We start from the raw sequence: 22771 nt of genomic DNA, 5'->3' as shown, positions 1-22771 counted from the left end.
TTTAGGTTCAAAGAGTCGCGGTCAGGGGAAGCCTCGGGATTCCCTCTGCAGGCGGCGCTGTGGGGGCTCAGGGGGGACAGGTTTTGGTACTCACAGTATCAGAGTAGTCCTGGGGTCCCTCCTGAGGTGTTGGATCGCCACCAGCCGAGTCGGGGTCGCCGGGTGCAGTGTTGCAAGTCTCACGCTTCTTGCGGGGAGCTTGCAGGGTTCTTTAAAGCTGCTGGAAACAAAGTTGCAGCTTTTCTTGGAGCAGGTCCGCTGTCCTCGGGAGTTTCTTGTCTTTTCGAAGCAGGGGCAGTCCTCAGAGGATGTCGAGGTCGCTGGTCCCTTTGGAAGGCGTCGCTGGAGCAGGGTCTTTGGAAGGCAGGAGACAGGCCGGTGAGTTTCTGGAGCCAAGGCAGTTGTCGTCTTCTGGTCTTCCGCTGCAGGGGTTTTCAGCTGGGCAGTCCTTCTTCTTGTTGCAGGAATCTCATTTTCTAGGGTTCAGGGTAGCCCTTAAATATTAAATTTAAGGGCGTGTTTAGGTCTGGGGGGTTAGTAGCCAATGGCTACTAGCCCTGAGGGTGGGTACACCCTCTTTGTGCCTCCTCCCAAGGGGAGGGGGTCACAATCCTAACCCTATTGGGGGAATCCTCCATCTGCAAGATGGAGGATTTCTAAAAGTCAGAGTCACCTCAGCTCAGGACACCTTAGGGGCTGTCCTGACTGGCCAGTGACTCCTCCTTGTTTTTCTCATTATTTTCTCCGGCCTTGCCGCCAAAAGTGGGGCCTGGCCGGAGGGGGCGGGCAACTCCACTAGCTGGAGTGTCCTGCTGGGTTGGCACAAAGGAGGTGAGCCTTTGAGGCTCACCGCCAGGTGTGACAATTCCTGCCTGGGGGAGGTGTTAGCATCTCCACCCAGTGCAGGCTTTGTTACTGGCCTCAGAGTGACAAAGGCACTCTCCCCATGGGGCCAGCAACATGTCTCGGTTTGTGGCAGGCTGCTAAAACTAGTCAGCCTACACAGATAGTCGGTTAAGTTTCAGGGGGCACCTTTAAGGTGCCCTCTGGGGTGTATTTTACAATAAAATGTACACTGGCATCAGTGTGCATTTATTGTGCTGAGAAGTTTGATACCAAACTTCCCAGTTTTCAGTGTAGCCATTATGGTGCTGTGGAGTTCGTGTAAAACAGACTCCCAGACCATATACTCTTATGGCTACCCTGCACTTACAATGTCTAAGGTTTTGCTTAGACACTGTAGGGGCACAGTGCTCATGCACTGGTACCCTCACCTATGGTATAGTGCACCCTGCCTTAGGGCTGTAAGGCCTGCTAGAGGGGTGTCTTACCTATACTGCATAGGCAGTGAGAGGCTGGCATGGCACCCTGAGGGGAGTGCCATGTCGACTTACTCATTTTGTTCTCACCAGCACACACAGGCTTGTAAGCAGTGTGTCTGTGCTGAGTGAGGGGTCTCTAGGGTGGCATAATACATGCTACAGCCCTTAGAGACCTTCCCTGGCATCAGGGCCCTTGGTACCAGAGGTACCAGTTACAAGGGACTTATCTGGATGCCAGGGTGTGCCAATTGTGGAAACAATGGTACATTTTAGGTGAAAGAACACTGGTGCTGGGGCCTGGTTAGCAGGGTCCCAGCACACTTCTCAGTCAAGTCAGCATCAGTATCAGGCAAAAAGTGGGGGGTAACTGCAACAGGGAGCCATTTCTTTACACAAGCCCCCCCCAGCCCACAGGCCAGGAGACTCAGCCAACGCTGGAAGAGTCTTCCTAGTCTGTCAGGCGAGGAAGAGTAGAGGGAATGGCTGGTTTGTTGCAGGGCCTACTCTGCCTTACATCCTCCTGTTCAGGTCATTCCCTCTGGGGAACTGACCCACTTCCACAGTGATAGGACCTAGTCTGAACTGCCTCTTGTCTGTGCTTTTTATGTCTTCACCCATTCTCTCTATTTTGAGGTCAGAGGTATCCACCTCTGCTAATCTTATCTTAGCCAGGGTCACCCCTAGCTTACCCAAAGAGGTTACCCAGAGCTGGAGTAACCCCACCATGACCAACAGGGTCAGGGGGCCTAACTTGTTATTTGGCATGGGGTCAGACCACCATGCCAAGGATAGTGCAGCCATAAAGGCTAACACCCAGCAGAGGCCACTGACAGCTGTCAGTGCCCAGAACCACACCTTTAGCTCTTCACCTACAAGGGAAGGGGCTAAGTTACAGGCTTCTTTGGGTTCAGGGTGCCTGTCTGCTGTATTAGAGTGGGGGGTTACCACATCTTGTAGTAAACACCCTTCTTCCACTCTTTCTTCTGTTAGCTGAGGAGCCACCCACTCAGGCTTAACAGTTGCCTGACTAGCCAGGACTTCTTGTGGGTCAGGTTGGACTTTATCAGAGCCATTTTTGGAGTTCTCCCCTACTGGGGCAGGATCTCCTTGGCTTGCTGGAACCTTGGCTAAAGGTTGTCCACCTTTCCTACTCTGTTTCCTTTTCTTTTTCCTCTGGGGCCTACTTGCATTTACTGCAGAGGCAGGCACTCCAGAATCCTTGGGAGAGGACTGGCCCTGGACCAGTTCTTCTCTTAGGCTCTGACTAACCTCTGGGTAGTCATTTCCAAGGAGACAATCAAGGGGGAGGTCTGTACTGACTACCACCCTTCTCCAGCTAAAAGTTCCACCCACTTCTATGGGCACAAGAGCCACAGGCCTATTAGTGACCCTGTCTGGGCTAACTCTTACTCTGGCCATCTCACCTGGGAGGTACTGGTTTGAGAGCACCAGCCTGTCATGCACAATAGTGTGACTGGCACAAGTGTCTCTCAGGGCAGTGGCTGGGATTCCATTCACCTGTAGGTGGTGGAAGTGTCTACTTCCCTCTGGAATCTCCAACTCACCTGTTGGGCCCATTTTCCAGTTGAAAGCTATGAAGACCTCCTCATCTGAGGAGTCATCTCAAATGGCTACACTGGTTACCCCTGGAATTTTGTTTTGGGGTTTGTTTTTGGGACAAGAAGTGTCCTTGGTGTGGTGCCCAGACTGTTTACAGTTGTGGCACCATGCCTTAGTGGCATCCCAGTTCTTACCCTGGTACCCACCTTTGTTTTGGGTTGTGTCTTGGGGCCCACCCACCTGTTCTGGTTTTTGGGGGCCTACAGAGGACTCTTTTTCTTTGTTTCTAGTGTCACCCACTTTCTCCTGGGGAGTTTTTGTAACCCCTTTCTTTTGGTCACCCCCAGTGGAAGTTTTGGTTACCCTAGTCTTGACCCAGTGGTCTGCCTTCTTTCCCAATTCTTGGGGAGAAATTGGACCTAGGTCTACCAGATACTGATGCAACTTTTCATTGAAGCAGTTACTTAAAATGTGTTCTTTCATAAACAAATTATAAAGCCCAACATAGTTACACACTTCATTTCCAGTTAACCAACCATCCAGTGTTTTGACTGAGTAGTCTACAAAATCAACCCAGGTCTGGCTCGAGGATTTTTGAGCCCCCCTGAATCTAATTCTATACTCCTCAGTGGAGAATCCAAAGCCCTCAATCAGGGTACCCTTCATGAGGTCATAAGATTCTGCATCTTTTCCAGAGAGTGTGAGGAGTCTATCCCTACACTTTCCAGTGAACATTTCCCAAAGGAGAGCACCCCAGTGAGATCTGTTTACTTTTCTGGTTACACAAGCCCTCTCAAAAGCTGTGAACCATTTGGTGATGTCATCACCATCTTCATATTTTGTTACAATCCCTTTGGGGATTTTTAGGATGTCAGGAGAATCTCTGACCCTATTTAAGTTGCTGCCACCATTGATGGGACCTAGGCCCATCTCTTTTCTTTCCCTTTCTATGGCTAGGAGCTGCTTTTCCAAAGCCAATCTTTTGGCCATCCTGGCTAACTGGATGTCCTCTTCACTGGGGTTATCCTCAGTGATTTCAGAGGTGTTGGTCTCTCCTGTGAGGGAACCAGCATCTCTGACTATTATTTTTGGAGTCAGGGTTTGAGGGACCCTGTTCTCCCTAGATAGGACTGGTAGGGGGGAATTGTCCTCCAAGTCACTATCCTCTTCCTCTGAGTTGCCACCCTCAGAGGGGTTGGCCTTTTCAAACTCTGCCAAAAGCTCCTGGAGCTGTATTTTGGTAGGTTTGGGGCCCATTGTTATTTTCTTTATTTTACAGAGTGACCTTAGCTCCCTCATCTTAAGATGGAGGTAAGGTGTGGTGTCGAGTTCCACCACATTCACATCTGTGCTAGACATTATGCTTCTAAAAGTTGGAATACTTTTTAAGAAACTAAAACTGGTTCTAGAATCTAATTCAAACTTTTACAAACTTTTAAACTCTAAAAGAAATGCTAAACAGGATCTAACACAAGGCCCTAGCAGGTCTTTTAAGAATTTAGAAAACTTTTCAAATTGCAAAAATCAATTTCTAATGACAATTTTGGAATTTGTCGTGTGATCAGGTATTGGCTGAGTAGTCCAGCAAATGCAAAGTCTTGTACCCCACCGCTGATCCACCAATGTAGGAAGTTGGCTCTGTATGTGCTATTTCAAAGTAAGGAATAGCATGCACAGAGTCCAAGGGTTCCCCTTAGAGGTAAAATAGTGGTAAAAATAGATAATACTAATGCTCTATTTTGTGGTAGTGTGGTCGAGCAGTAGGCTTATCCAAGGAGTAGTGTTAAGCATTTGTTGTACATACACATAGACAATAAATGAGGTACACACACTCAGAGACAAATCCAGCCAATAGGTTTTTATATAGAAAAATATCTTTTCTTAGTTTATTTTAAGAACCACAGGTTCAAATTCTACATGTAATATCTCATTCGAAAGGTATTGCAGGTAAGTACTTTAGGAACTTCAAATCATCAAAATTGCATGTATACTTTTCAAGTTATTGACAAATAGCTGTTTTAAAAGTGGACACTTAGTGCAATTTTCACAGTTCCTAGGGGAGGTAAGTATTTGTTAGTTTTACCAGGTAAGTAAGACACTTACAGGGTTCAGTTCTTGGTCCAAGGTAGCCCACCGTTGGGGGTTCAGAGCAACCCCAAAGTCACCACACCAGCAGCTCAGGGCCGGTCAGGTGCAGAGTTCAAAGTGGTGCCCAAAACACATAGGCTAGAATGGAGAGAAGGGGGTGCCCCGGTTCCGGTCTGCTTGCAGGTAAGTACCCGCGTCTTCGGAGGGCAGACCAGGGGGGTTTTGTAGGGCACCGGGGGGGACACAAGTCCACACAGAAATTTCACCCTCAGCGGCGCGGGGGCGGCCGGGTGCAGTGTAGAAACAAGCGTCGGGTTCGCAATGTTAGTCTATGAGAGATCTCGGGATCTCTTCAGCGCTGCAGGCAGGCAAGGGGGGGATTCCTCGGGGAAACCTCCACTTGGGCAAGGGAGAGGGACTCCTGGGGGTCACTTCTCCAGTGAAAGTCCGGTCCTTCAGGTCCTGGGGGCTGCGGGTGCAGGGTCTCTCCCAGGCGTCGGGACTTTAGGTTCAAAGAGTCGCGGTCAGGGGAAGCCTCGGGATTCCCTCTGCAGGCGGCGCTGTGGGGGCTCAGGGGGGACAGGTTTTGGTACTCACAGTATCAGAGTAGTCCTGGGGTCCCTCCTGAGGTGTTGGATCGCCACCAGCCGAGTCGGGGTCGCCGGGTGCAGTGTTGCAAGTCTCACGCTTCTTGCGGGGAGCTTGCAGGGTTCTTTAAAGCTGCTGGAAACAAAGTTGCAGCTTTTCTTGGAGCAGGTCCGCTGTCCTCGGGAGTTTCTTGTCTTTTCGAAGCAGGGGCAGTCCTCAGAGGATGTCGAGGTCGCTGGTCCCTTTGGAAGGCGTCGCTGGAGCAGGGTCTTTGGAAGGCAGGAGACAGGCCGGTGAGTTTCTGGAGCCAAGGCAGTTGTCGTCTTCTGGTCTTCCGCTGCAGGGGTTTTCAGCTGGGCAGTCCTTCTTCTTGTTGCAGGAATCTAATTTTCTAGGGTTCAGGGTAGCCCTTAAATATTAAATTTAAGGGCGTGTTTAGGTCTGGGGGGTTAGTAGCCAATGGCTACTAGCCCTGAGGGTGGGTACACCCTCTTTGTGCCTCCTCCCAAGGGGAGGGGGTCACAATCCTAACCCTATTGGGGGAATCCTCCATCTGCAAGATGGAGGATTTCTAAAAGTCAGAGTCACCTCAGCTCAGGACACCTTAGGGGCTGTCCTGACTGGCCAGTGACTCCTCCTTGTTTTTCTCATTATTTTCTCCGGCCTTGCCGCCAAAAGTGGGGCCTGGCCGGAGGGGGCGGGCAACTCCACTAGCTGGAGTGTCCTGCTGGGTTGGCACAAAGGAGGTGAGCCTTTGAGGCTCACCGCCAGGTGTGACAATTCCTGCCTGGGGGAGGTGTTAGCATCTCCACCCAGTGCAGGCTTTGTTACTGGCCTCAGAGTGACAAAGGCACTCTCCCCATGGGGCCAGCAACATGTCTCGGTTTGTGGCAGGCTGCTAAAACTAGTCAGCCTACACAGATAGTCGGTTAAGTTTCAGGGGGCACCTTTAAGGTGCCCTCTGGGGTGTATTTTACAATAAAATGTACACTGGCATCAGTGTGCATTTATTGTGCTGAGAAGTTTGATACCAAACTTCCCAGTTTTCAGTGTAGCCATTATGGTGCTGTGGAGTTCGTGTAAAACAGACTCCCAGACCATATACTCTTATGGCTACCCTGCACTTACAATGTCTAAGGTTTTGCTTAGACACTGTAGGGGCACAGTGCTCATGCACTGGTACCCTCACCTATGGTATAGTGCACCCTGCCTTAGGGCTGTAAGGCCTGCTAGAGGGGTGTCTTACCTATACTGCATAGGCAGTGAGAGGCTGGCATGGCACCCTGAGGGGAGTGCCATGTCGACTTACTCATTTTGTTCTCACCAGCACACACAGGCTTGTAAGCAGTGTGTCTGTGCTGAGTGAGGGGTCTCTAGGGTGGCATAATACATGCTACAGCCCTTAGAGACCTTCCCTGGCATCAGGGCCCTTGGTACCAGAGGTACCAGTTACAAGGGACTTATCTGGATGCCAGGGTGTGCCAATTGTGGAAACAATGGTACATTTTAGGTGAAAGAACACTGGTGCTGGGGCCTGGTTAGCAGGGTCCCAGCACACTTCTCAGTCAAGTCAGCATCAGTATCAGGCAAAAAGTGGGGGGTAACTGCAACAGGGAGCCATTTCTTTACAGATGCTCTCAGTGAAGATGACCCCCTGTTAGCCAGGATGGTCAAAAGATTGGCTTTGGAAAAGCAGCACCTAGCCATAGAAAGGGAAAGAAAAGAGATGGGCCTAGGTCCCATCGATGGTGGCAGCAACTTAAATAGGGTCAGAGATTCTCCTGACATCCTAAAAATCCCCAAAGGGATTGTAACAAAATATGAAGCTGGTGATGACATCACCAAATGGTTCACAGCTTTTGAGAGGGCTTGTGTAACCAGAAAAGTGAACAGATCTCACTGGGGTGCTCTCCTTTGGGAAATGTTCACTGGAAAGTGTAGGGATAGACTCCTCACACTCTCTGGAAAAGATGCAGAATCTTATGACCTCATGAAGGGTACCCTGATTGGGGGCTTTGGATTCTCCACTGAGGAGTATAGAATTAGATTCAGGGGGGCTCAAAAATCCTCGAGCCAGACCTGGGTTGATTTTGTAGACTACTCAGTAAAAACACTGGATGGTTGGTTAACTGGAAATGAAGTGTGTGACTATGTTGGGCTTTATAATTTGTTTATGAAAGAACACATTTTAAGTAACTGCTTCAATGAAAAGTTGCATCAGTATCTGGTAGACCTAGGTCCAATTTCTCCCCAAGAATTGGGAAAGAAGGCAGACCACTGGGTCAAGACTAGGGTAACCAAAACTTCCACTGGGGGTGACCAAAAGAAAGGGGTTACAAAAACTCCCCAGGAGAAAGTGGGTGACGCTAGAGACAAAGAAAAAGAGTCCTCTGTAGGCCCCCAAAAACCAGAACAGGTGGGTGGGCCCCAAGACACAACCCAAAACAAAGGTGGGTACCAGGGTAAGAACTGGGATGCCACTAAGGCATGGTGCCACAACTGTAAACAGTCTGGGCACCACACCAAGGACACTTCTTGTCCCAAAAACAAACCCCAGAACAAAATTCCAGGGGTAACCAGTGTAGCCATGGGAGATGACTCCTCAGATGAGGAGGTCTTCATAGCCTTCAACTGGAAACAGGGCCCAACAGGTGAGTTGGAGATTCCAGAGGGAAGTAGACACTTCCACCACCTACTGGTGAATGGAATCCCAACCACTGCCCTGAGAGACACTTGTGCCAGCCACACTATTGTGCATGACAGGCTGGTGCTCTCAAACCAGTACATCCCAGGTGAGACTGCCAGGGTAAGAGTTAGCCTAGACAGGGTCACTAAGAGGCCTGTGGCTTTAGTGCCCATAGAAGTGGGTGGCACTCTTAGCTGGAGAAGGGTAGTAGTCAGTACAGACCTCCCCCTTGATTGTCTCCTTGGAAATGACTACCCAGAGGTTAGTCAGAGCCCAAGAGAGGAACTGGTCCAGTGCCAGTCCTCTCCCAAGGATTCTGGAAGTCCTGCCTCTGCAGTAAATGCAAGCAGGCCCCAGAAGAAGAAGAAAAGAAAACAGAGTAGGAAGGGTGGACAACCTTTAGCCAAGGTTACAGCAAGCCAAGGAGATTCTGCTCCAGTAGGGGAGAACTCCAAAAATGGCCCTGATAAAGTCCAACCTGACCCACAAGAAGTCCTGGCTAGTCAGGCAACTGTTAAACCTGAGTGGGTGGCTCCTCAGCTAACAGAAGAAAGAGTGGAAGAAGGGTGTTTACTACAAGATGTGGTAACCCCCCACTCTAATACAGCAGACAGGCAACCTGAACCCAAAGAGGCCTGTAACTTAGCCCCTTCCCTTTTAGGTGAAGAGCTAAAAGTGTGGTTCTGGGCACTGACAGCTGTCAGTGGCCTCTGCTGGGCGTTAGCCTTTATGGCTGCACTATCCTTAGCATGGTGGTCTGACCCCATGCCAAATAGCAAGTTAGGCCCCCTGACCCTATTGGTCATGGTGGGGTTACTCCAGCTCTGGGTAACCTCTCTGGGTAAGCTAGGGGTAACCCTGGCCAAGATAAGGTTAGCAGAGGTGGATACCTCTAAGACCAAAATAGAAAGAATGGGTGGAGACATTGAAGAGGCAGACAAGAGGCAATTCAGACTAGGTCCTATCACTGTGGAAGTAGGTCAGTTCCCCAAAGGGAATGACCTGAACAGAAGGATGTAAGGCAGAGTAGGCCCTGCAACTAACCAGCCTATTTCTCCTACTCTTCCTCGCCTGACAGACTAGGAAGACTCTCCCAGCTTGGGCTGAGTCTCCTGGCCTGTGGGCTGGGGGGGGCTTGTGTAAAGAAATGGCTCCCTGTTGCAGTTACCCCCCCACTTTTTGCCTGATACTGATGCTGACTTGACTAAGAAGAGTGCTGGGACCCTGCTAACCAGGCCCCAGCACCAGTGTTCCTTCACCTAAAATGTACCATTGTATCCACAATTGGCACACCCTGGCATTCAGATAAGTCCCTTGTAACTGGTACTTCTAGTACCAAGGGCCCTGATGTCAAGGAAGGTCTCTAAGGGCTGCAGCATGTCTTATGCCACCCTAGAGACCCCTCACTCAGCACAGACACACTGCTTACAAGCCTGTGTGTGCTAGTGAGAGCAAAATGAGTAAGTCGACATGGCACTCCCCTCAGGATGCCATGCCAGCCTCACTGCCTATGCAGTATAGGTAAGACACCCCTCTAGCAGGCCTTACAGCCCTAAGGCAGGGTGCACTATACCATAGGTGAGGGTACCAGTGCATGAGCATGGTACCCCTACAGTGTCTAAACAAAACCTTAGACATTGTAAGTGCAGGGTAGCCATAAGAGTATATGGTCTGGGAGTCTGTTTTACACGAACTCCACAGCACCATAATGGCTACACTGAAAACTGGGAAGTTTGGTATCAAACTTCTCAGCACAATAAATGCACACTGATGCCAGTGTACATTTTATTGCAAAACACACCCCAGAGGGCACCTTAGAGGTGCCCCCTGAAACTTAACCGACTGTCTGTGTAGGCTGACTAGTTCCAGCAGCCTGCCACACCAGAGACATGTTGCTGGCCCCATGGGGAGAGTGCCTTTGTCACTCTGAGGCCAGTAACAAAGCCTGCACTGGGTGGAGATGCTAACACCTCCCCCAGGCAGGAGCTGTGACACCTGGCGGTGAGCCTCAAAGGCTCACCCCTTTGTCACAGCCCAGCAGGGCACTCCAGCTTAGTGGAGTTGCCCGCCCCCTCCGGCCACGGCCCCCACTTTTGGCGGCAAGGCTGGAGGGAACAAAGAAAGCTACAAGGAGGAGTCACTGGCCAGTCAGGACAGCCCCTAAGGTGTCCTGAGCTGAGGTGACTCTGACTTTTAGAAATCCTCCATCTTGCAGATGGAGGATTCCCCCAATAGGGTTAGGATTGTGACCCCCTCCCCTTGGGAGGAGGCACAAAGAGGGTGTACCCACCCTCAGGGCTAGTAGCCATTGGCTACTAACCCCCCAGACCTAAACACGCCCTTAAATTTAGTATTTAAGGGCTACCCTGAACCCTAGAAAATCAGATTCCTGCAACTACAAGAAGAAGGACTGCCCAGCTGAAAACCCCTGCAGCGGAAGACCAGAAGACGACAACTGCCTTGGCTCCAGAAACTCACCGGCCTGTCTCCTGCCTTCCAAAGATCCTGCTCCAGCGACGCCTTCCGAAGGGACCAGCGACCTCGACATCCTCTGAGGACTGCCCCTGCTTCGAAAAGACAAGAAACTCCCGAGGACAGCGGACCTGCTCCAAGAAAGGCTGCAACTTTGTTTCCAGCAGCTTTAAAAGAACCCTGCAAGCTCCCCGCAAGAAGCGCGAGACTTGCAACACTGCACCCGGCGACCCCGACTCGGCTGGTGGAGACCCGACACCTCAGGAGGGACCCCAGGACTACTCTGATACTGTGAGTACCAAAACCTGTCCCCCCTGAGCCCCCACTGCGCCGCCTGCAGAGGGAATCCCGAGGCTTCCCCTGACCGCGACTCTTTGAATCCTAAGTCCCGACACCTGGGAGAGACCCTGCACCCGCAGCCCCCAGGACCTGAAGGACCGGACTTTCACTGGAGGAGTGACCCCCAGGAGTCCCTCTCCCTTGACCAAGTGGAGGTTTCCCCGAGGAACCCCCCCCTTGCCTGCCTGCAGCGCTGAAGAGATCCCGAGATCTCTCATAGACTAACATTGCGAACCCGACGCTTGTTTCTACACTGCACCCGGCCGCCCCCGCGCCGCTGAGGGTGAAATTTCTGTGTGGGCTTGTGTCCCCCCCGGTGCCCTACAAAACCCCCCTGGTCTGCCCTCCGAAGACGCGGGTACTTACCTGCAAGCAGACCGGAACCGGGGCACCCCCTTCTCTCCATTCTAGCCTATGTGTTTTGGGCACCACTTTGAACTCTGCACCTGACCGGCCCTGAGCTGCTGGTGTGGTGACTTTGGGGTTGCTCTGAACCCCCAACGGTGGGCTACCTTGGACCAAGAACTAAGCCCTGTAAGTGTCTTACTTACCTGGTTAACCTAACAAATACTTACCTCCCCTAGGAACTGTGAAAATTGCACTAAGTGTCCACTTTTAAAACAGCTATTTGTGAATAACCTGAAAAGTATACATGCAATTTTGACGATTTGAAGTTCCTAAAGTACTTACCTGCAATACCTTTCGAATGAGATATTACATGTAGAATTTGAACCTGTGGTTCTTAAAATAAACTAAGAAAAGATATTTTTCTATATAAAAACCTATTGGCTGGATTTGTCTCTGAGTGTGTGTACCTCATTTATTGTCTATGTGTATGTACAACAAATGCTTAACACTACTCCTTGGATAAGCCTATTGCTCGACCACACTACCACAAAATAGAGCATTAGTATTATCTATTTTTTACCACTATTTTACCTCTAAGGGGAACCCTTGGACTCTGTGCATGCTATTCCTTACTTTGAAATAGCACATACAGAGCCAACTTCCTACAATGGCCAGCAAGATCTTGCAGAATTTCCCGTTGAATTGTTGCCCAAACAATTCAGGAAGCAAACATCCAAGCTTCAGGCTCATCGACAGATAACCACCACAAATACATAGGTGTGAGACATGGAGAACCTGACCATGGGGTCGGGGAATGTACGTTCACTGGGCTTTGACTATTGATAGAAATGGAGAATATCTCCTTTAGGTCTACTCCAAGTGCCACCATATGTTTGCACAGAAGAACAGCCACAAAGTCTGAAAGCTTTATCTGCCCAGAGGCCATAGTGCCGAAGACTGCAAGGTGTGCGCCAAGTTCCAGCCCAAGACACATGACCAAAGAAAAGCATAAGTGGGTGATACACCATGATGCAGATGCTGCATAAATATTAGCTCTCCCTCAGGAACCTCAGTCTGTCCAGTGATGATGAAAAAACACAAAAAAATGGACGTGGCTCAATGGGAGGTGTCTGATGTTGAGGACGGTGTCATTGGCGCCAAAAAGGAAGTACCAGTGAAGATGATGCAAAGGGAAGCCCACATCAGGTGTACCCAGGTAGCACCTCAAAGAAATAGCTGGCCCAGGATTGTCTCTGAACTCGAGGAACCCAATGATCCCCTAGACGGGCGAAATAAAAATAACCTCACTTGTCCTGTGAAAAAAGTTTTGACACTGAGAAGCAGTTGAGATCGGGAGAGAGGAAAAGGAGCCGAAGTAAGAAACACTGAAAGATGACACCTGCCCTCGAATCCGAACAAATGGCTCTCTAGTTCAAAAGGAAGAAGCATCACCTTGAACCTGAAATAGGTGCGATTCCCCCAAAAGAAGAGGGATTTTGATGAATTCTGTTACAGGTTTTGAATTCCTTGTGAGACCTGTGGAAAAACGAGGGGCAAGAAGAGGGGCAAATCTAGTTACAACCATGAACTACACCAGGACCCCAAGAAGAAGTCTTCTAGGAGGAGATGATAAATAAACAGGGCCATTTCAGGACCTGAAAGTGCCGAAGGGTGAGATCTCAGAGCAAGGCACGGACTCCTGTCACTCAACGTCTTCACTCCCTATGACATCGATGTATAACGATCTGGTAAAGAGAGCTGCCAACACCAGTATGGTGCAGCTTTTTATTCACTGGACAAAGGCTTTTGCAATGCCTAAATGCATTGTGTTGTGTTACTGCAGTAAATCGGTGTTTTTATTGCAGAGGAGTGCTGCTACATTTTGAATTCTTGCTGGCATAAAAAGATGGGTCTTGCAGCCTGCTGACACTGACATGGCAATGGTGAAAGATGATTGTTGCTGTGAGAGAGAGAAAGACCCACAGACTCATGTCCTCCCAGAGGCCTGGTGTTACGGGCCCACCACCAGAGAAAGACAAGCAAGGAAGTGGGGATGGTGGGAATCAAGGTGGAAAGAACAGCTGCCTTCCTATGGAGACTAGCCAACTCCATGCGTTATTCAATTGCTATGGACAACCGCAGTGTGAGAAGATCAAGGAGCTGATGAAACATCTCCCTGAATAGTGTAAAAAAGAGAGGGCAAATTGATTACCAACTCCCACCCCATTTCTAAAGTCCAGCTTAGATGCCATGGAAACTCAAAACAAATAGCTGTGTAAGGGCGCTTGGTTATGTCTCTCTGAGGTTAAACAGGAAGTGTAGTCAAAATGCCAAAACTTCACATCCAGATATCCACGCCTGGGAAATACCATATGTCAGTGATACTCGAAGTACAGCGCACTGGGCTGCTGTTTACAGGACTCAGTAGTAACGTTAAAATGATCTTAAATAAACTGGCAAGCATTTATTTAAAGGTTACTTGCAATTAAGGAAAGGGAGTAACCAGGTGCCCTACACCACTTAACTTTAGGAACATCTTCATTTTCAAAGACCTTTTGCAGCAAAAGTGTTGAACAAATGATAGTCTTGTCATAATTCAAAAAGTGTATTTCATTAACATGCAGAATCATTTCACCTTAGTAGGTCGGATTATATCTGTGTATTGAGAAATCTTTTTTTTTTTTAAGTGATAATTTTCAAACCTTTAGAAACTTAATTTCGTTCCACGTTGTGCGATTCAATTCGGCCACTAAATGTACGTGCTTCCCTTCTCCCTCGTCCCCTCTTGCCACCCCTGGGACACCACCCGGATGGCATCAGTGTCCCCCTCGGTCACACCACAGTGGCCCCTGAAAAAATGTTTGCACGTACCCATGCCATATCAGTGACCGATCAGAGAAATTTGCATATGCTTTTTGTCCAGAAATACTAACACCACTGGTGATAAACAAGTTCAAGCAGTCACCTATGACACTGATCTTAATAGCACTACAATGGGCAAGGCAAACCTGGTTCTCGGACTTGCTGGAGATTTCCATGCATGAAGGAACAAGGCTGCCAGCCTCACACGACTGTTTATCAATGCAAAGAGGACAGGTCAGTCTTCCAGAATCAACCAGCCTTAGTTTGGCTGCATGGCACCTGAAGACTTAGAGTTTAGGCATCGGTTTCTCTCAAGGAGAACCTTGGAGGTCCCGAGGGAAGTCAGAAGACCAAGCACAAAATAATGGTACGCGGTAAGTTGAAGAGCTATTCCCACTGGGTGCAACAAAGAGGGGCTTCATGGACAACAGAACAAAGGGCACTATGACTATTAGATACCTACTTGCTAGATAAACATTGCACCTACATTTTGCTTAAGGTCCACCTATAAGTCATAGAAGCATACACAAGGAAATACCTGGGTAGATGCCAGATGGGATCGACTGCAACTTCAAAATATATTCCGATGCAAACACCTTATGGAGTTTTGCAAAATTCCATGCTACCCACACAGGGTTTAGTGTTTAAATAGTTTCTGAACAAGCCAAAAGCAAAGTAGTGATCACCTGTACACCACGTCACAAACAATATTGTGTGATATTGGAACAACAGTGGCTTATGCTTGCGAGAACCACAACTGAAAGCCATCAAAATAACATTTAACCCATTGAAAACAGAAATGATGTTGCTATTGTCATCCAGATTGTGCTCTCACAGAGAGCTGGTTATCTCTCAGTGCTGTTAGTCGCCATCACTAAATCGTTGGATTTCATACCAGACAACTGTTGTATCCAAACCCACACATAAAGTATGCTACAAAAATTGGACAATTCAAGCTATGTCCTTTGATGCTTAACCATGGACTAAAAATACACTTTTGCATTATCTGCTCTAAAAAAAGGCTGTGTCCACTGAATCCTGTTCCACACGCCATGACCCAACAGGTATCGGTAACCTTGGTCATATCATTTTTGTCTAATGGTTTCATAGACATGCTGTGCTACTTTAAAAGTTCACTGCTAGAATATGAGATACTCCATATTGATATCCCCTGAAACCTGCTTAGACTTCTTATCCAGAGGTTCGTGGCACATGCCTATCTAATAAGAACTCAAACTGCAAATTATATATTTTTTTAAAACACAAATTCCAAGTCCTCCTTTTTCAGGACCTTCCAAATAATCTTTTTCTCTCTCCCGTCTGAACTATGCAGTGCCCCAGCACTCAATATCGTAAGGTGAGAACTGAATTCCAGTCTTGTTCAAAAGAACCCTAAAGCATAGAAGAATCCTTTAAACTAGAGCTATTGGTTTTCTGATGTGGTCCCTCACACCTCCTTATGGAGCCACCAGAAATTTATGAAGATATTGTCAAGGTGATGGTGATGGTGTTCTATGCAAGCAGTTGTAGGCCTGGTATTTAATCCCGCAGACCACTTCACACTAAAACCAATAATCTTAGCCATATTATCTTTTTTTCTGCATTATTGCAGTCTACAACTTACCGAGATTCCTGTCTCAGCTAAATGCAGTCTTCTACAAAGGAATAGTTGGTCCAGAATTAATAGGCCCGAAAATTATGTAATGCTCCACCTTTTACAGTTTACAGTATCTACAATGAACCATTACATGCTGACCGACCAGTGATCAGTTTCACCCCCTCCCCCTTTCCTATAGCAGCAACATATGCAATTAGACCATGTCCGATCAAGCACACTGATGCAACCTCATAAGATCGCAGCAGTGCTCCATTAGTATCACCTCATTCCTTCCACTGGCCTCATAGGTATGCAGGAATACTCACTAATGCACAGGCAGGGCAAAATAAATCACTTGCAGTACTTCCAAAAGTGATCCAGCTGATGCACGAGAAGGTAAATGTTTCTAAATAGAACATTGTTTTTAAATCCAGAATGTCCTAACTGCAGCAGTGTTGTCCTTATGTAGCAATGTTTCTTGTAAGTTTTTCTTGCAACATCATGTCCCATGATCTCTCTGTGTCCTGTGTGGCGCTTTATAACACTGCAAAAATACATGCATGATTGCTATAAACATTTTTCCCTTTGATCTTTTTTAAAATCCAATTTGGGGAGTTCGTATTTAACGTATACCTCATATACTGACCTACGAAATCATCGAATAGTTTTCAAGTAACATTAAATGTCTTGTTTAAAGAGTAACCAACTTGTACAACGTGTTTATGTATTTATCTTAGTGTTACGTTGCCCTTGCTAAAGGTGGTTTGATGCCCGATCACATTCTGATATTACCCATTGGGCATTACCAGTCTATGGTTGATCTTGCTTCTGATGTGGTGGAAGAAGTTGACCAGTACAAAACTGCACTCAAGAAGTACTTCAAAAGCAAGAAGAAAAGATGTGTATTGTTTGAGAGAAATTACAGAAGCCAACACCTTCAGTTACAGGTATGATTATAACGGGAGCAGATACCACAGGAACGTGTGAAATGCCTGATCTGTTCCTGGTGTAGGAAAACTAAATTGCATTGCCCAGTGAGCAGTCTCTCTTACCTCATTTTCTTCGATCAAAATGAAAAGATATCATGTGACTCATGTATGCGTGACACCGTATTTTCTACTTCCATAGAGGCGCCTATATTGCTGTCTTTGAATGAGTTCTAATTAGCTGTGCTTGAATTGTAGAACCTGATATCTACACAACATTGTTGAAATTGTATTTGGCCGTCTGCATATTTTGGCCATGTCCACCAACAAAATGTGGGTAATTAATTATTGTGCTCAATAAAATGAAGCTTATGTATTGTGATTGCAAAATGAAAATGTATTTTGTTAGCCTGACTTTAAGAAGTGGTAATAAAAGTACCCTGTTGCTGTGGTGTCCTCTTCTTTGGTTAATTTGATGAAGTTACAAATTAACCTTGAGGTGCCACACAGAATATAGCTGAGCTTGGGTGTCTTGTAACCCTGAGGTCCATTCTAGACTCTGCATTTTTCAGGTAACGCCCTGGCTTACACAATTCGAAAAGAAATATACCTATTAGTTTAAGTCTGTATAGGTAGGGCAACCTATCTTACATGATGACTGTAAATGCTGAGGGACAATCAGATCCCAATGATGGCCTGTTCCTCTGTTTTGAAATGCATTTTAAACAGCGTATTATGGTGTTTTTGGTGTTTGAGTTGTTTATGAGTCTTAAAAATTAATATTACAATTTCATTGTCCAGATCTCAGACAGTAAAGTGATGGAATAGTATTTCAGTATCGAATTAGCTGTTAACATGCCTGCCGCTTTGACAGAGTCTGTTGGTGGGCACAGATCGGACGTGTGTTCTAGGGGATGCTGTTGCATAAATTGTGTTGTTTGGATACACAAAGACAGGTATGTCACAAGCGTTAGTGGGTCCGCGAGTGGAAACTTTTGCAGGGCCTCTCATACGGAGCAGCTGATAATAAGGAAGATGTGCTATCTGGGGAAAAAGAGAACCAAGTATTTAGAGACGACTTAATTGGTTCTGCCATGTTAGCTGCTTCAAGAAGGAAAGCATCGGTTCAATGTTTTTTTTAAAAAAAAATTAAAAACATTGTAATAGAGTGTGTCTCCAAAATACACAAAGTCCGGTGCACAAATCCGACTGTGCTCATGTGATGGCGCTGCATGTGGAGGTGTGTAGACTCATTCAGAAGCCTCCATGTGGTCATGTCACCCTTAGCCTGCCTGTGGGATAGATTTAATGGTACAACACATGTATTTGAGATACTTTTTGGTCTCAAAGCGCAATACAGATTAAATTCCGTTCTAAATAACACTTTTCTTTTTCTGTCTTCCAGGTGGTTCCGGTGCCTTTGGACTGCTGCACTACAGAAGACATTAAAGAAGCCTTTATTTTACAAGCACAGGAACAACAGATTGAGCTGTTGGAAATACCCGAGCACTCAGACATCAAACAAGTATGACTCCTCACTTGCACTAAACATGTGTATGACTCAGCATTGTTTTTACATTATCCCTGAAACCAGTAACCAAGCAAAAGATTAAGCTGCAGTTCAGTGGATTCTCATGAATAAAACGAGAATATGTTGCTGGGCCCGCTACGGTTGGGAGTTGACCAGGAAGCAGCAGCACGATGAGGCACCCTGAGATATAGATCATTAGTTCCACATTTCGCTAAGCAGTTTCTCATACACGTCCAGCAGTCTAATTCCATCTGAAAGCTGCTCACTTATTAGTCGGCTTGAGAGAAAGCGGCCGATCTATTCTGGATGTATTTGCTTGTGCTTTGTCTGCTACGACAGTCCAACTACAACTCCAGGTTTAGACCCGGTTTCTAATGTGCCACATAACATCTTAGTTTAATAAGTGTTTATTGCAGTCTGTAGAATGAGACTTTTGTTTGGGTGGTTCTGCTGTGATTTCTCTGGTTGAGGGGAACATTTTTTTTTGTTCTTCTAAAATATTATTATTTCCTACTAATACGTTGGCACCAGAGTCAGGCTTTTCTGTGTGTATCTAACTCAGTTGACATTGTTCCTTTAGTGTCATAGTTCTGTACTTGGCACCAAAAATATTTATGACCCGGAAGAAGGATACTTAGTGGCCATTCTTTTATTTCCACCACCACCAAATCCTGATTACAGAAAGATATTTTAACTTGGTAAAAAATGCATCATTATACTTATCCCACATAGTTAATCGCAAAGCAGTTCTTTCATCTAGCTTATATTCATGTGTTGAAAACGAACCATCTGTTTAACGAACAAGTTTTCATAAAATGAAGCACGTTGCCGCAGATGTACAAATCCTGCAACATATTTTTAAATATGTGCATTTTCAGTTTGTACATAATGCAACTAAGAAAACCTGGCTGTACGAGTCAATGCTCTCCTTTTATCTTTTATAAAAATGACCAGTTCATACAAATCGGCCATAAGAGTACGTTTGTCTGAAAGCGCCACACTGTAAATGCATTTTAATCAGGAAAAGTAATGTAGGCATGGTACTGTCTGCTGATGCTACAACCTGGGTGAAAACCGCCACCTCCAATGTAACATTTCCAAAAGCAGCATTGTCCGATCATTCTCAGCATGGTCACTTAGGCAATTCATTTTTGGAGATGCAAGTCAGGATCTATCAAGCGCTATGATCCATCTGTAGACCTAGTCCCAATGGAGGGATGTGTGTGAATTGAGAGAGAATACCATGATGCAGAACCAAGTGGAGAGTTTGAAAAAAAACTTCTCATACTTTATCATTGGATTCTCAGTAATCCTAAACATCATAATACGTCAGCAAACCTAAGTTGAAGACCAGGAGCATAGAAAGAGCAGTAATGCAAACAAACTTCAAGGGGAAGCCTGGCGCACTGGGTTTCTGTTCGGGAGTAGCTGCTGTCCCCCTGGTGGAGATAATCCTGGGTTTACCTGGCAAACATCTATTGGCGTTCGAATAAAGAGTGATGCAGGAGAATATCAACCTAATTACAAACTACTATGAATAGGCTACCTTGTGTGAAGAACTCTGTAATTTACAAAGAGCTGATTGGTCTTGCCTATTTTTTTTTTGTTGGTCGATGGGTAAGCACAACCATCTCCACATAAAGAGTGCCTTTCTGCCAGCATTAGAGGGTTTAAAAGGAGCAATGGTAGGGAAGTAGTCTGATTCATGTGATATTTAGTCAGTGAAACGTCTCAGTGGCCACATTATCACCTATTGTATCAGTTGCTGTTGATGTATTGAAGTTTTATGTAAGCACAACTGAAGGGAATTGCTGTACTTAAATCGAACCATGGCCATAATCACTGATCGCTGCCTCTTTAGTGTCAAGTTTTGGGAAGAATTTGGCAAATGAGATTCAGAGGATGGAAGTACTTGCAAAGAGATGTAGGTGAAGGGACCAGAAGCTCAGTAGAGATTTTGGAAAGACTTTATGCTGGGAAGGAACACCAAGTACAATAGGGCAGTAATCTGACCTCAGCATCTCATCTGCCGGATCATGCTCAGAGCATAATGAAAGAAACTACACTGGTCTTCCTTAAGATCGTTTCTTCTTGAGGGACTATTATATTAACGATTCTGTATTGTTGCCTGCAACAAAGAGGTGAGCTTGATCCTGTGGACTGCCAGGTAAAAAGAACAAAAAAGAGTGGACCTGTTAACGATGATTCTCTGTTCTTCTAGTAGGCTTGAAATCTGACCCTCTGGGGTATATTTGTTCACCTAATGAAACATCTTCTCTTGGATGAAATACCCAACAGCTCTAGGCTTTTTTAAAAAGAGGCAGGTTGTCCGAACCCACCATATCAATTAGTGCCTCAACATAAATTTATTGCTAGAGAAGTGGAGATTGGTAAACGCTGGCTCACATCCCAGCACAGTTCGCCTATTTGCATTCTGGTAAATGCAGTACACAATTAGCACTTACTTCAGAATTAGCTGTACTTTTTCGCCAAAGTTGGTGCAGACATTGCTGTACGTGTTTCTGGGTTTAACCCTTCATCATTAGAGAGCAGAAGTAGTAGAGAGCAAATAAAATTCATTTGGGTTGCTGTAAATGCTGCCAAATTCTTCTCGGGTCACAGTTCCACTCACAGGCACAAAGGTGCAACTCCAAAGCTCGTCAGCTTGCTGGCTCCAGGTAGCCTTTTATACAGAAGAGGGTTGGGAGCACACTGCCTCATATCCCAGCACAGTTTGCCCCTTTGCATACTGGTAAATGCAGTGAACAATTAGCGCTTACTTCAAAATTAGCTGTAGTTTTTGACCTATGTTGGTGCAGACATTGCTGTATATCTCAAGGCACGTGTTTCTGGGTTTAACCCTTCATCAGTAGAGAGCAGAAGTAGGAGAGAACAAAGGAAAATCATTTGGGGTTTCTGGAAATGCTGCCAAATTCCTCGCCGGTCACAGTTCCACGTACAGGCACACGGGTGAATCTACAGAGCTCATCAGCTTGCTGGTTCAAGGGAGCATTTAAAACAGAAGGTGGGTTGGGAGCACACTGCCTCACATCCAAGCACATTTCGCACAGTTTAATATTTATATCAGCTAAATGTGTGACAATGTATTTCACTAGTGGTATTTCATACCTATATCTGTCTAGTATTAAGCCCTAAGGCTCAACAAAAAGTCAGTTCTTCACTCTCCTAAGGGTACTCTTCATTTGGCACAAAGGCTCATGATAAAATAACAAAGGTGACAACAAGCATCGTACTTGTTGAGGTTTTGTGGATTGAAAAAAATATACCTCGTCTTAAGCACACTTACAGATAAGCACCCCAAAGCAAGGGTTCAAGCCTCTGTCCAAAGGGCAACGTTTGCTCTTTGCCTGCATTTCTTGTCAAAGCATGCTTTCTGCCTCTAAAATCCAATAGACTGGCCCTCCCCTTTTCACCATTCGTTATCTTTGTCAAAAATTGACTTCCTGTGAGCAGTCTAGTATGTCAAGACTCTTGTTTTTAAAAGGACGCTGATACTTTACCCACACCAGAATGCTTCCTCATCAATCCAGTTTCTCACCAAAAAGTGTTTTCTTCTGCAGCGGCTGGGTTTAAATAACAGCAGTAGTGCTTAAGTGTCAGGGGTGCAGGTTTGTAACTTTCTACATGCCCCTGATTGTCTCAAAAAGTGAGCCAGTACTCTTCTGTCACTGTACACCTTTCCAGGTACTAAATTAGTTGTGGTGTGGTAGGACCCTAAATATACTGCCTCTGGGAGACTAATACTGTACTTTTTTTTTTCTCCCTCTGACATCACTAAAAACATCAACCTATTTCTTTTCTCTATAATCTGTAAGAAGGATCTGTGGCATTTCATTAGGAAGGAGGGTCTTGTTTGTTTACATCTAACTAGAGTACCTGTTTTGTTTTGTGTGTCCGGTTGTGTTTAGCATGTATGTAAAGGACTATCCACTGACCTAATGATCTTATTTTAACCATCTGGTAATACTTCCATTTCTGAACAGGAGGTTAAATTTGAAATGAAACATCATTTAAAACAATATTTGCCCATATGCTTGAAGACCTTGTCAGTGGATGCCTCATTATTCTCATAACCCCACATCAGCAATAATCTTGGTGATAACTTAGTTTTACGCTCAATTCGTGATAATATGCCATCTTATGGCTATGTGCGAATATAAGACTTCCCTTATCACGAATACTTGTAATTGCAGATTCCTCACCTTGTGAATACCCCCATGCACTAAACTGAATGCAGAGATTTTTCCCAGCAGAGAATGCATACATATACATATATACATTTCGATGGCATGTGTAGCTGCAGATACACATGCTTTGCATAAGTCCGCCACCTAGTGTTGGGCTCAGAGTGTTACAAGTTGTTTTTCTTTGAAAAAGCTTTTTGGAGCCACAAGATTGATAGACTCCTCCTCTCAGTGATAGTGCGCATGG

General features: G+C 46.2%; 1 protein-coding gene and 1 non-coding gene across 3 annotated transcripts in view; both read left to right on the top strand.

Moving 5' to 3' along the window:
• CWF19L1 (CWF19 like cell cycle control factor 1) overlaps nt 1-22771 on the top strand; it is a 276784-nt gene that overhangs the window by 189843 nt on the left and 64170 nt on the right. For both annotated transcript variants that reach the window (XM_069228444.1, XM_069228445.1), the window contains 2 exons: nt 16600-16809; nt 18194-18313. In XM_069228444.1, the coding sequence (XP_069084545.1) occupies nt 16600-16809; nt 18194-18313 (330 nt within the window). The remainder of the gene's footprint in view (nt 1-16599; nt 16810-18193; nt 18314-22771) is intronic.
• LOC138288650 (small nucleolar RNA SNORA12) lies at nt 17233-17383 on the top strand. Its single transcript, XR_011202506.1, has one exon. It is a non-coding gene; the product is annotated as a small nucleolar RNA SNORA12 (small nucleolar RNA).

Source organism: Pleurodeles waltl, chromosome 4_1 (genome assembly GCF_031143425.1).
Source record: "Pleurodeles waltl isolate 20211129_DDA chromosome 4_1, aPleWal1.hap1.20221129, whole genome shotgun sequence".
NCBI lineage: Eukaryota > Metazoa > Chordata > Amphibia > Caudata > Salamandridae > Pleurodeles > Pleurodeles waltl.
Note: the sequence above shows the minus strand (reverse complement) of the source record. Positions and strands in the feature narration are given on the sequence as shown.